General features: G+C 44.9%; 1 protein-coding gene across 2 annotated transcripts; it reads right to left on the reverse strand.

The window, feature by feature from the left end:
- Positions 1–328: 328 nt before the first annotated feature.
- On the reverse strand, positions 329–3,392 carry MBAC1 (Mitochondrial substrate carrier family protein). 2 transcript variants are annotated; one of them, XM_079085920.1, is made up of 8 exons: positions 2,929–3,392; positions 2,541–2,630; positions 2,355–2,456; positions 2,163–2,267; positions 1,988–2,086; positions 1,707–1,895; positions 1,040–1,138; positions 329–679 (listed from the first exon to the last, which is right to left on the reverse strand). In XM_079085920.1, the coding sequence occupies exons 1-8, from the start codon at positions 3,019–3,021 to the stop codon at positions 614–616; spliced, it is 843 nt and encodes a 280-aa protein (XP_078942046.1). In that variant the 5' UTR covers positions 3,022–3,392; the 3' UTR covers positions 329–613. The 2 variants fall into 2 exon arrangements, with proteins under 2 accessions (XP_078942046.1, XP_078942036.1); XM_079085910.1 differs by having other exon boundaries at positions 329–687; positions 2,929–3,389.
- Between the last annotated feature and the right edge of the window lie 11,549 nt (positions 3,393–14,941).

Below are 14,941 nucleotides of genomic sequence, written 5' to 3' on the forward strand. Positions count from 1 at the left end.
TTTTTGTTGCGCGCTTACCCCCTGTCTTACCTAAAAAGACTATTTTGCCCTTGATTTTTTAATTTATTTAAATAAGGTGAGGTAGGTAAGGTGCGGTGGAAGTGGTGTTGGGGGTGTGTTTATTCAAATAAATTAAAAAATAAAGGGTAAAATAGTCTTTTTAGGTAAGACACGGACCAAGCGCGCAACAAAAACAAACAGTAGGGATCTTCCGAGTTAAAAAAATTAGTTAGGGACCAAATGTGAAAATTACCCCCAAACCATAGGGACCATTTGTGTAATTTACTCTAACAAATATTCCTTTAGAGATGTTAGCCACACAAAAAAATGAGGGAATTTAAGCCTATGAATCATTGAGCTCTTTAAATCATATGAATGTGCAATGCCTTCAAGCAGACATCTAAATCAGAATCCCTCCTTAAAATCTATAAATAAATAAAAGAGAAAAAATAAAAAGTAGAAAGAGAATAGAAGATATGTGAAAAACCTTGTGTAAAAATGTTGATGAATAAAAGCAATGTGGAGAAAGTAGGTTGCTATTTCTTGCATTTATCAATCACGTGTGATTCCAAGTAGTTTTGAAGCTGCTTCAAATGTAACAATTGCAGCAGCATTAGCAGGAAATGCACGTGAAACTGTGGGACCCAAACCTGTGTAGCATCCTCTCACCCCAGACCTCCTGTAAATCTATCATAATAAACATTAAACATTTTACAAATTTGCCCTCATCTATTGTCATCCAAATACATGCCAATTTTCACTGCTTTACTTGGATAGATTTTCAAAGTAAAATGTCATAAAAAAAAAAAAGACAGAAATGAAAGTAGGATGCTATAATATATATCAACAAATAAATGGAAGTACAAATACATTTAAATCCTCATAGATATTGTGTATATAATAACTTGAGTGTTTAAATTAATAAATCGTTATTATTATGATTATTACTTTTATTATTATTATAACTATTATTATTATCATTTGTTAACTGTAATGTTTTGTGAAAAGGGCAAAAAAGTAATTTACATTTAAATCTTACCGATTTCAACAACACTAAAGGATTTTTAGTTAAGTTCTTGTCAGGGGTAGTTTGAATTATTGTTTTTGCAACATCCAGCGGAAGAACAGCAGACCAGAACTGAAAACAAAAAGGAAAAAAAAAGTCAAAAACATAAATTAGAAGATCAAAGGGCAAAAAAGTCATTTACGCTCCATTTGTTACACAAGACAAGACACCCATACAGTATTTGGAATGAATTGGACTGGGACAAAAATTGCAATTTTTTGTCCAACCTAAAAAGGTGGGACAGGGACTCACTCTCGATCTCTTGTGAAAAAGACGTAAATACCCTTCTCATCCTCATCATCAAAAATAGCCCTAGAAAGCATGCCAGGTCATGTCTTGTGTATCAAATGCAGCCTTAAGGCTGCATTTGTTACACCAGACTAGACAAGCTTTCTAGGGCTATTTTTGATGATGAGGAAGATGAGGGTATTTACGTCTTTTGCACAAGAGATCGAGAGCGAGTCCCTGTCACACCTTTTTAGGTTGGACAAAAAATTGTAATTTTTGTCCCAGTTCCATTCTATCCAAATACTGTATAGGTGTCTTGTCCTGTGTGACAAACGGAGTGTAAATGACTTTTTTACCCTTTTATCTTCTAATTTATGTTTTTTAATGATTAGATTTTGATGATGTTACATACCGCGATACCACTAAGGCCACCACTAATGATCCCAATTCCTACATCCATCAAATTTGTGTGATCAATCAAAGAATCTTTAAGTCTTAAATGCATAGAATGCCTCAAATACTCATAAGTACTAAAAAACACAGCATTTCCAATAGCTTCTCTCATCAAAGTCGTCACACCTCCTCTAAAAAGCCCACTAACCTGAAAAACAACAATCACACATTATTACTTCAGTATTCTCAAAATCTCTCATTTGTAAAAAAGACGAAAACGCCCTCCTCAAGCATTCTTACCCCTTCGGTTTTTACAGTTTGAATCACACAATTAAGTGGACCACTGTATTTGCGTGAGGTTGGAACCAGAGAATCAGTACCTTGAATTTGCATCCTACACTGGAGACATTGTGTCAAAAGAATATAGAAAGAAAGAATCATAGAGAATGAGTTTAAAAGTTTTTGAATTTTTTACCTTTACCAATTCTGATGGACATAATATGAAGCTGATAATGGATCCAGCAAAAGCAGCTGAAGGGATTATTATATGGGATTCAGGCTTTCTGTTATGATCTCCTCCCTTAAATAAGAAAAAAGTTTTAAGTTAAATATAAAGATGATAATTTTGATTTTTGAGCAGATATGAAGCTAATTATTGTTTGAAGACCTGTAATGCTTGCTTTGTTTGGGAATAAATACCGAAAAGAAGTGAACTTTCAAAAGCCATTCCCACAAAAGATGGTGTTGCACCTCTGTAAAGTCCTTTTATCTGTGAATGATGAAGCAAAAATATAAATATTTATATAAGTAAATGGCTTTAAAAAGATGTGACATAAGATGTTGAGATATATACTCCTTCAGTCTTGAGTATTCTAGTTGTACAATGAAATCCACTTCTGTATTTGAATCCATTAGCATCAGTATTGTGTTTCTGAAGCTTCACCTGACAATATGAAGATATCATATTAATCCGTCAATTTCTCTACCAAATTCAGTATTTTCACATTATGCACAGAGAGAATGTGCATCGGACACTCATGAATGTTTCACAAAAAGAATGATTGTGGTTTATTGGGAACTCGGTGATGAAAAGTGAATGTCGTTTTTTCTTCTAATTCGCAAGTTCAAATGATTCAAAATGGGGTTTCGTACTTGTGTTTCTGTTGAAATCGAGTTCTTGTTTAGAAAATATGAGCAGTGATAACAATAAACACTGGGAATAAGAAGTTGTTCAAACTAACCTTCACAGTGTCAAAAGGATGCCCCACGATCACCATTGAAACACCTGAGACCAATCCTGCTACGTAATGCTTGTAACCCGAATTCTCTCCCATCTCTTTCTTTCACTCTATATCTAAAAATCTCTTTTTCTCTCTCTATACGTATATGCATATATATAATCACCGAAAAACCCTCATCGCCGCCAAACGAGGGACTTGTAATCTTCAACCTTGTAGATTATAAATCGAGAAGAACAATCCGAAATATATAAATAAATCAAGAAAACTCTTAATGGCAACGAATTTCACATTTTCCTGATTCTATTTCCAAATGCGTCACTTCTCGGTGAAATCGATCCGTTTCCGATGGATCCAATCTCTTCTTCTTCGAGATGTGAAATGGGCATATCTGACACTCTTCCAGACTTGTTCCCTTTAGATTTTGGTATTTTTCTTTTCTTCTGTGAACTATTAACAATTCACTGATTATTAACAGGGTGTTTGGGATTAGGGATGTTAATGTGTTGGTTAAACAGGTTTTTGGTTAAATCGGTTTTTTAACATATCTCACATAATCATAGACAAACCAAATATGATTCGGTTTAATCGGTTTTTGAGTTATTTGATTTCAGTTTATTTGGTTCGGTTATCATTTCCACCATATAAAAACAACTCCAATATAGGTTTACAAGTTAAAACAAGTAATCAAATTAAACTAAACTAGAAATAACAATTCCATTACAAGCTTAGATTAAGCGGAGTGGCACTCGCCAAGCCACTCACCATGTTCGCCAAATATGTAGAACACCGCCCCCTAGCTCTCGCTAGGGGGCTCGCCACCTAGCTCTCGCTAGGGGGCTCGCCACCTAGCTCTCGCTAGGGGGCTCGCCACCTGAAAGACACCATGCACAAAGCAAGAAGTATGAACAAATCTGATTGGTGGAATGTTTTTGACTCAGTGATTGCGGATTGCTTTTGGCTCCTTTGATTAAAAATTGAATGTTTCATATTTAAATTGAATTTTTTATTTGACATATATGATAAAGTTTCCTACCCACCTCCATGTCCTTTGTTTATACAAGTACATCAATTAACAAAATCTTTAATATCATTTGATCAACCAATTCACTCTCCCACCAGCTTCTACTATCCTACAATGGGTCTGCAAATGTTTCCATTTAATATGTACTCTTCTCAACCAATGGGATTTTACCTCAACCAATCTCAACCAACACCTCGTCCGAATGTGGATCTTGATCCGTTTGAAACGGTTCAAGAAACTCAATTCTTTTCTCAACCCCAACCTGTAACACCTGTTTCAGGTATTAAGTAATTTACATGAATTTTTAGGGTTTGTGCATGGACTCGGCGAGTGGATGCCCCAACTCGTCGAGTAGAGGCCATCTCATGGACGCGGGGGCAGGACCTACTCGACGAGTCGGAAGTATCGACTCGGCGAGTAGGAGCTGAAGAGAGAAAACCCTAATTTTAGGGTTTGCATCGTATATAATCTCCTTAAGAACCTTGAGGCTGACCTTTCATCAGCCTCTAAACCCTAAGAACATCTATGCTAAACCCTAATCCCCATTCTCTTTCATTTTGTGAGCTAGAGTGACTTTTGAAGCTTAAGAAGAAGGAGATAGTGAGAAGAAGGAGAAGATCCAGCAAACCAAGCCCTCACTCTTGAGCTTGACCATCTTGTGGACTGTTGTAAGTCTTCAAGACTCGATTTTTATCTTAGAATATGGCTAGATCTTGAGTTTACTCTTCATTTCCTATCCTTCTTGTTGATTGCATGCATGGGGTTCATAAAGTTTGCAACTTTATGGATCTCTAGGGAAAAATGGTCCCAAGGTGGGCTAGATCTAGCCTTTGGTCAAGCAAGGACGCCATGCTAGGGTTTTTAGGGCATATTTCCCTCTTTTTGGCCATTTTGACCTAAGGACATGCATTGGACATGCATGTCCATAAAGCCTCCATCTTTGGAACGTTTTGAGGACTAGAAACTCTTCTGGAAAGGAGGGATTCCAGATCCCTAGAGTTTTGGACTTTATGGCAAAGCTTTAAAGCTTTCCAACCTTTGATAAGGGCCTTAGAGCATTTGGAATGGTTCTAGAGGGTAAAGTTGGAAACTTTATCCTTCTAGATACCTTAGGGCTTCAGATCCAAGCCCTGGAGTCCCTGCATTCAGTGTATCATCATAACAAGCAAACAGGAAGGGGGACTCGACGAGTTGCCCTAGTAACTCGACGAGTCGGATTGGGTGTCCCCGCCTTCTGGATATCAAGTGAACTCGTCGAGTTGATGAAACAACTCGGCGAGTTGGCTAGGGTTTGACCAGGTTTTCTGGACTCGATAGGAACTCGAGGAGTCGCTAGATGCACTCGACGAGTTGAGGTCAACATGGATTGTTGACCTTGACTTTGACCAAGGTTGACCAGGGTTGAATTTGAGGATGATTTTGGGATGATGACAAGTCTATCTTATGATGCTATAGACAGTTGAGTTGGAGCAGCACGTGGGATATATCTGAGTCTAGCTTGTCAGTTCAACATTCGTGATAGGTGAGTCTTCTCACCATACCAATGAGTCTAAGGCACCAAGGCCGACCCATTTTATGTTATGTGGTACACTAGCTGTAGTAGGGATATGTGGTATGATAGTTAGCTTTATGCTAAGTGGTATGCTAGTGATTATATGATATTTGTATGGAATACCCCGGGGGGAGCCTGTGGCAGTTGGATATGAGACCATGTGGGGGAGCCCATGGCATTCCTAGGTAAAGACCATGTGGGGGGAGCCCATGGCATGATGGTATAACACCCTGGGGGGAAGCCCACGGCATCCTTATATGTTTATGTATGTGTTATGTAGTATGATAGATAATTTTGTGATATATGATATGTTAGTTGTTTATGTATGTTATTGCATGGAAGACCCCGGGGGGAGCCCGTGGCAGTTGGATATAAGACCATGTGGGGGAGCCCACGGCATGAAAGTATAAGACCCTAGGGGAGCCCACGACATCCTTATATGTTAGTATGCATGGCTTATGTGGTATATGTAGCTTTTATAGCTAATATGATATGTGGATTGTGGATTGTGTGTGCGGTATTGTAACACATGATTCCTGGTACGTATTTAATTCAAGAATTTCATGTATTTTTCTCTGGGACTCGACGAGTTGGTGGCCCAACTCGTCGAGTAGAGTCGGGATACGCGGGAAGTTTAAGTGACCTACTCGACGAGTCGGGAGACTGACTCGGCGAGTAGGTGTTGTTTGAGTGAAACCCTAAATTCGAGGGTTTGCACCCTATTTAAACATCTCATCTCAACCTCCATCGTCCTTATCACTCCTAGAAAGCTGTATATCGAAACCCTAGCCATTTTTGTGTGTTCTGAGGCCATTTTGGTGCTTTTTGGTAGGTTGTGACGCTTGAGAAGAGGAAAGGAGCTTGTGAGACCAAGGGGAAACAAGAAGATCCAGAGTTGGAGCTCATTTTCAGCTTATTGGAGGTATGAAGCTGAACCTTTGTCTATAGATCTTGATTTTTGGGCCTTTTCCTTCATCTTTCTAAGCCCTAGAGAGGTTGTATTCGGGATTTAGTGTTGGAAGTCAGTGTATGCTTTAGATCCAGGTCTATTGGGGAGTTTTATGGCCCAAAGGTGCCCATTTTGTTGCCATGAACACCCCATGCACCTTGGAGGCCATCTTTTATGGCTTTTTGGGCCAAAGACCCCTTGCATGTGTACCAAGTTTGGAACTTTACGTGTAAAATGGACATTAGGAGGCCATATCTATGGTTTTGGTGTGTTAAGACCCATTTAAATCGACTGTATAGTGTTGGTCAAGGATGGACTCGACGAGTTGTTCTTGGGACTCGGCGAGTCGCGGTGTATTGACCACCAAATCCTTTCTGTGGATGGACCAGTTGTTAGGGAGGAAGTCTCGTGGATGTTTAGACACGAAAAAGGACATGGGAATCATGGGACTCGACGAGTATATGAGCAGGCTCTGCGAGTCCAAGGCAATCTCCCAATCTTTGCTGATGGACTCGACGAGTTGTTCATACAACTCGGCGAGTCGTAGACTGGACACATTCTTATGAAGGAGATGAACTCGTCGAGTTCAAGGAAGAACTCGGCGAGTCGGATGAAGATGGTCCCGATGGTTTGAATGAAGGAGAACCCGTCGAGTTCTTGCTAGACTCGACGAGTGAAGTCGGGGTTGGATCGGGTTAGTAGAGTATGGACTCGACGAGTTGGTAGAACAACTCGGCGAGTCAGGTCATCTGGGTGTTGACTTTGACCAGTGTTGACTTTGTCTGGTTTGGTATGACCCCGGTTAGGGTTGCATACTCAAATGAATAACTTTGAAGCATTGTCGTGTAGGGATCGAAGGGGTCGAGGGTAGTCGACTTGTACGCCGAAGATAGTTCAGACACAACACGACATCGAGGTGAGTTACCTTCCAGTAGAGGTGGGTCTAAGGCCACAATGCCGGCCCACCAACAGGGGTATTTAGTAGACAATTGTCTTTGTGATAATTATCTTGGTATGTTTATGTGATACGGTCATGAGATATGCCTGCATGATATGCTATGTGTGTTAGTGGTAGGGGCAGGGAATAGTTTTTCCCTGACATCGGGCGTTAGGATCGAAGGGTAGGCCAGTACCCAGATATGCCTGACTGTATGATTATATCTTGTTATTGCATGATAGTGATAGGAGTGAAATAGTCCCCGGTTACCGGTTGAAAGATACCGATGGCAGATACTGGTTGAAAGATACCGATGGAGGTTACCGGTTGAAAGATACCGATGGCAGATACCGGTTGAAAGATACCGATGGCAGTTACCGGTTGAAAGATACCGATGATATTATATGGTATGTGGTATGATGCGGGAACTCACTAAGCTTCGTGCTTATAGTTTTAGTTTTGGTTTCAGGTACCTCTTCGTCTAAGGGGAAGGAGTCGGCGGTGTAGCAACGCATCACACACACATGGTTTCCGCATTGAGTTTCTGGGATTGTACTCTGGTTTTCATTACTTCTGATGTTATGGTTTGGGACACGACATTATGGTTTTTATAACTTGATGTATTGTTTTGGTAAATGTTTTACAAAATATTAATTCAAAAACGAAATTTTTGGCCTCGAAATTTGGGATGTTACAAGTTGGTATCAGAGCCTTGGTTTGAGGGATTCGGACACACCCTCGGGGGTGTCTGAACTCAAACCGAGGGCTTGAAATATTTTTACAAGGAAATGGTTTTTCTAAAATCTAAACTAAAGAGTTTTGAGAAAGAACGAGGTGTGTGATGCGTGCGACCGGCCGAGCTCAAGTAAGTTTTCCCCCAAGATACCCATACTTGTTATGTTACGTTACATGATTTATGATTTTGAGAACTGCATGCTAGATTAGGGCTAAGGATCTAGGAAGATGCCTTTTATGCCTGATTGTATGAGCTGCATGCTAGGGCTGTCTAGTCAGCAGTAAGATAGCCTGATTAGGTTATGCTTGATGTGGTTACTCAATGCACGAATGCTGCTTGCTTTGTGCTATAGGGGTCTTGGCTAACTTTAACTCACTAGTGAGCGGATATGTAATAGTATTCGCAAGCTAGTTAGGGAAAGGAAGTAGGGACTCCTAGTGCAGCTGATGGCGGAGAGTAGGTCGGAGGGTGCCCTAGGAAGGCCTAGGATGAGATCAATTGGGAAGGGATATCGGTAAGGGGACTTGGTGAAGTTAAGGCAATCCTTGAGGAAAGTACGGATATATGTGGAAGGTAGTATGGGCCCGTACTATTGAAAGCAGAGGATCCGTACTCGAGTCAAGGAGGGTCGAGATGGAACTAGGAAACCGGGGGAGTGTGTGAGACCTCTCAGGGATATGTATGATCCTGACGTTTATGTGTTTATTTTCAGTATGGCGATTACACGAGATGGAGCAGGATTTGGGTCAGGATCAGGATCAGGCTCGGGCGCGGGATCCGAGCAGGTTGATGACGGGTTAGGCGAGTTCATCGCGTCTGAGATCACTAGAGGTATCCTTGAGTCGACCCATATCATCTTCGGGTCGATCAAGGAGGGGATTATTGATTTGATGGAGGATCGCATCCAGGCATTCAGGAGGGACGCAGAGTCCAGCCAGTCGGGTACGTGCACACTGTCCTTCAAGGACTTTAGAGGGAGTGGTGCGACGGACTTTCATGGGGTGAAGGACCCCATTGCTGCCAGGAGATAGATCGCAGACATCGAGTCTGTGCAGTTGACGAGATTCTGCCCGGAAGGGTCGAAGGTCCGTTTTGCTGCAGGTTGTTTAAGGGATCGAGCCCGAGATTGGTGGGAGTTAGTTGGGGATTCGTTGGGGGCCCCAGCCATTGAGGCTATGACTTGGTCAGATTTTGTGACCAGGTTCAGGGCCGAGTTTGCGCCAGCTGTGGAGCTTCAGCAGCTGCCAGGGAGTTTCTGGATATGAGACAGACTACGGAGACTGTGGCGGAGATCACCGCCAAGTTCCGGGAGAGGGCTTTGTTGGCGCCTCAGTATGCAGGGGATGAGGAGATGCGGAAGACCCACTATCATGATATGTTGAGAGCCGACATTCGGAAGCATGTCAGCTATTCGGCCTGCCCGACCTTGGAGTCCATGATTGCCAGGGCGCGGGAGAGGGAGATTGATTTGGAGCACCTCAGGAAGAGGAAGGCAGAGACTGAGCAGGTTACAGGGGTTTCGGGGAAGAAACCCAAGGGATTCGACGCTAGGTCGAAGGGCCAGCAGGGCCGGGACCGCTGTGGGAAGTGCGGTCGGTCACATGAGGGAGTTTGCCGCACTGGGTCGGGTTCCGGCTGCTATAAGTGCGGCAGACTGGGCATTTTGGCAGGGATTGTACTGCCCCTGCTCCTACGGTTCAGACATCAGACCTGATTTGCTTTCATTGCAATCAGAGGGGCCATAAAAATGCCAACTGCCCCAGATTGACGACAGCAGCAGCAGCGTCGGCAGTGGCGCCAACTCCGGCGACTACACGGGTTATGGATGGCCGGAAGGTCAAGTCAGAGGCTCCAGTGGTGCGGAGCCGAGCGTTTCAGTTGACAGCCGAGGAGGCACACGCCGCACCCGATGTGGTGACGGGTATGATTTCCTCCCTTATCTCTTTTATGTTATGTCGCTGTGATTTTGATATGATATATGTATGCTTTGTTTAGGATCGTTCCATGTGAACGATATCCCAGTTCAGGTGTTGTTTGATTCGGGTGCTACCCGATCGTTTGTCACTCTTGCACTTAGCAAGAAGTTTCCTGAGTCCTCAGGCATGTTGGATTGCCCTCTAGAGGTCGAGATCGCGGACGACCGGTCAGTGTGAGCATCAGAGGTCTTCAGGGACTGTGTTTTGAGATTGTTCGAGGAGCGTTACCTGGTAGACTTGGTTCCCATACATTTACAGGGGAACAAGGTTATTATCGGTATGGATTGGCTAAGCCCCAATGGGGCAGTGATCGACTGCGCGCATCAGTTGGTGAGGATCAGGACCCCAAGTGGGGGAGAGCTGGTGATTCAGGGCGAGAGGCCACAGCGAGGACCAGCCTTATGTTCAGCAGCAAGAGCTAGGCACTACCTTCAGCAGGGTTGCGCAGGATTTGTCGCCTATGTTATGGATACCCGGGAGGCGGGTAAGGCGACGGTGGGTGATGTGCCAGTGATACGAGAGTTTGCGGATGTATTCCCCGAGGAGTTGCCTGGGATACCTCCGAAGAGGCAGATAGAGTTCAGGATCGACCTAGTCCCTGGTGCGGCTCCGATAGCCAAGGCACCGTATCAGTTGGCTCCTCCTGAGATGCAGGAGTTGTCTACACAGCTGCAGGAGCTGTTAGACAAGGGATTCATTAGACCGAGCAGTTCACCCTGGGGAGCCCCGATTCTATTCGTGAAAAAGAAGGACGGGTCGCATCGGATGTGTATAGACTATAGGGAGGTGAATAAGGTAACGGTGAAGAACCGTTACCCACTCCCGAGGATTGATGACCTCTTTGACCAGCTACAGGGAGCGTCTTGGTTCTCCAAGATTGATCTGCGTTCAGGATATCATCAGATGAGGGTCAGAGAGGAGGATGTGCAGAAGACTGCGTTGCGGACGCGTTATGGTCATTATGAGTTCGTGGTGATGCCCTTCGGGCTCACCAATGCTCCTGCCGCGTTCATGGACCTCATGAACCGCGTGTGCAAACCGATGTTGGATCGGTCCGTGATAGTTTTCATCGATGACATCTTGGTTTATTCCAAGACGCGAGAGCAGCATGAGGAGCACTTGCGAGAGGTGTTGGATACTTTGAGGAGGGAGAGCTTGTATGCTAAGTTCTCCAAGTGTGAGTTCTGGTTGCGCGAGGTGCAGTTTCTTGGGCACCTTGTCAACCAGGACGGGATTTCGGTTGATCCGGCCAAAGTGGAGGTCGTGATAAGATGGGAGGTTTCGAGGTCTCCATCCGAGATTCGGAGCTTTCTGGGACTGGCGGGCTACTATCGGAGATTCATTCAGGACTTCTCCAAGATAGTCGTGCCCCTGACCCGGTTGACAAGGAAAGTCGTGGTCTTTCGCTGGGGGCCTGAGCAGCAGGCCGCATTTGAGACGTTGAGACAGAGATTGTGCGAGGCGTTAATCTTAGCCCTGCCAGAGGGCATGGAGGACTTTGTGGTATATTGTGATGCGTTTATCTCCGTCTTGGACGCGGTATTGATGCAGAGGGGGCATGTTATTGCTTACGCTTCGAGGCAGCTGAAGCCTCACGAGGCGAATTATCCGACGCATGATTTGGAGCTGGGGTCTGTTGTTTTCGCCCTCAAGATTTGGCGTCATTACCTCTATGGGGTTCGTTGTACCATTTACACTGACCACAAGAGCCTGAGGTATCTCATGGATCAGCCAAATCTGAATATGAGACAGCGTCGGTGGCTCGATGTGGTGAAGGATTATGATTGCGAGATCCTTTACCACCCGGGGAAGGCCAATGTCGTGGCCGACGTGCTTAGCCACAAGACAGTGCCAATCAGGGATATCTGTATGAGGATGACGGTTGTGACTCCGCTGTTGGAGCAGATTCGGGAGGCCCAATAGGAGGCCATGAAGGGGGAACACCGTAAGAGCGAGCGTATTGTGGGTCATGTTTCCTCCTTTGATTATGACAGTCGTGGACTGTTGACGCTACATCATAGAGTGTGGGTCCCATATCATGGGGGTGTGCGCCAGGTATTGATGGAGGAGGCGCACAAATCCAGGTTTTCTATTCAATCTGTGGCGACGAAGATGTACATGGATCTTCGTCCTGATTATTGGTGGCCCTGCATGAAGAGGGACGTAGCCTGGTTTGTTGAGAGATGCCTGACCTTGCAGGAAGGTTAAGGCCGAGCACCAGAGGCTGCACGGCAAGACGCAACCGTTGGACATTCCCATGTGGAAATGGGAAGATATTACTATGGATTTTATCACGAAGCTTCCCAGGACCGCGCGAGGGGTGGATTCGATTTGGGTCATCGTTGATCGATTGACCAAGAGCGCCCATTTTATTCCGATTCAGGAGAGCATTTCAGCCGAAAGTTTGGCCGATATCTATATCAGGGAGGTAGTGGCGCGGCACGGGGTGCCGGTCTCGGTGATTTCCGACAGGGATGTGCGGTTTACTTCCAGATTCTGGAAGAAGTTTCACGATGAGTTGGGTACTCATCTGCATTTCAGCACTGCTTTTCACCCACAAACGGATGGTCAGAGTGAGCGGACAATCCAGACTCTGGAGGACATGCTGCGGGCATGTGTTTTAGACTTCGGAGGTAGTTGGGATACTTACCTTCCTTTGGCCGAGTTCTCCTACAATAACAGCTATCATACGAGTATTGACTATCCTCCTTTCGAGATGTTGTATGGGAGGAAGTGCAGGACCCCGATATGTTGGGGTGAGGTTGGACAGAGGGTTATGGGGAGCACCAAAGTGGTACTCAAGACTACAAAGAGGATCCAGCAGGTTCGGAGCAGGCTTCAGACTGCTCAGAGTCGGCAGAAAAGTTATGCCGACAAGCGTCGATCGGACCTGGAGTTCCAGGTCGGGGATATGGTACTCCTGAAGGTGTCGCCTTGGAAGGGCGTCATCCGATTCAGGAAGCGGGGCAAGCTGGGCCCCAGGTATATTGGACCTTTCAGGGTTGTAGCCTGGGTGGGCAAGGTGGCATATAGGTTGGACCTGCCAGCCGAACTCAGTCAGATTCATAACACTTTTCACGTCTCCCAGTTGCGGAAGTGTCTGGTGGACGATTCGGCAGTGGTACCTTTAGAGGATATTCAGGTGGATGATAGCCTGAACTATATCGAGCGGCTAGTGGCGATCCTTGACAGGAAGTCGAAGGATCTGAGGAACAAGAGAGTGGAGCTGGTAAAGGTGCAGTGGCAGCACCGCAAGGGCTCGGAATGGACCTGGGAGCCGGAGGACGAGATGAGGGAGCACTACCCCGAGCTTTTTCCGGACTCTGCAGCAGAATTAGAGGACAAAGTCTAAAATAAGTGGGGGAAATTTGTAACACCTGATTCCTAGTACGTATTTAATTCAAGAATTTCATGTATTTTTCTCTGGGACTCGACGAGTTGGTGGCCCAACTCGTCGAGTAGAGTCGGGATACGCAGGAAGTTTAAGTGACCTACTCGACGAGTCGGGAGACTGAATCGGCGAGTAGGTGCTGTTTGAGTGAAACCCTAAATTCGAGGGTTTGCACCCTATTTAAACATCTCATCTCAGCCTCCATCGTCCTTATCACTCCCAGAAAGCTGTATATCGAAACCCTAGCCGTTTTTGTGTGTTCTAAGGCCATTTTGGTGCTTTTTGGTAGGTTGTGAAGCTTGAGAAGAGGAAAGGAGCTTGTGAGACCAAGGGGAAACAAGAAGATCCAGAGTTGGAGCTCATTTTCAGCTTATTGGAGGTATGAAGCTTAACCTTTGTCTATAGATCTTGATTTTTGGGCCTTTTCCTTCATCTTTCTAAGCCCTAGAGAGGTTGTATTCAGGATTTAGTGTTGGAAGTCAGTGTATGCTTTAGATCCAGGTCTATTGGAGGGTTTTATGGCACAAAGGTGCCCATTTTGTTGCCATGAACACCCCATGCACCTTGGAGGCCATCTTTTATGGCTTTTTGGGCCAAAGACCCCTTGCATGTGTACCAAGTTTGGAACTTTACGTGTAAAATGGACATTAGGAGGCCAGATCTATGGTTTTGGTGTGTTAAGAACCATTTAAATCGAATGTATAGTGTTGGTCAAGAATGGACTCGACGAGTTGTTCTTGGGACTCGGCGAGTCGCGGTGTATTGACCACCAAATCCTTTCTGTGGATGGACCAGTTGTTAGGGAGGAAGTCCCGTGGATGTTTAGACACAAAAGGGACCTAGGAATCATGGGACTCGATGAGTGTATGAGCAGGCTCGGCGAGTCCAAGGCAATCTCCCAATCTTTACTGATGAACTCGACGAGTTATTCATACAACTCGGCGAGTCGTAGACCGAACACATTCTTATGAAGGAGATGAACTTGCCGAGTTCAAGGAAGAACTCGGCGAGTCGGATGAAGATGGTCTCGATGGGTTGAATGAAGGAGAACCCGTCGAGTTCTTGCTAGACTCGACGAGTGAAGTCGGGGTTGGATCGGGTTAGTAGAGTATGGACTCGACGAGTTGGTAGAACAACTCGGCGAGTCAGGTCAACTGGGTGTTGACTTTGTCTGGTTTGGTATGACCCCGGTTAGGGTTTCATACTCAAATGAATAACTTTGAAGCATTGTCGTGTAGGGATCGAAGGGGTCGAGGGTAGTTGACTTGTACGCCGAAGATAGATCAGACACTGCACGACATCGAGGTGAGTTACCTTCCAGTAGAGGTGGGTCTAAGGCCACAATGCCGGCCCACCAACAGGGGTATTTAGTAGATAATTGTCTGGGTATGTTTATGTGATACGGTCATGAGATATGCCTGCATGATATGCTATGTGTGTTAGTGGTAGTG

This window comes from Lactuca virosa, chromosome 1 (genome assembly GCF_052849685.1).
Source record: "Lactuca virosa cultivar CGN04683 chromosome 1, Lactuca_virosa_CGN04683_v6, whole genome shotgun sequence".
Lineage (NCBI taxonomy): Eukaryota > Viridiplantae > Streptophyta > Magnoliopsida > Asterales > Asteraceae > Lactuca > Lactuca virosa.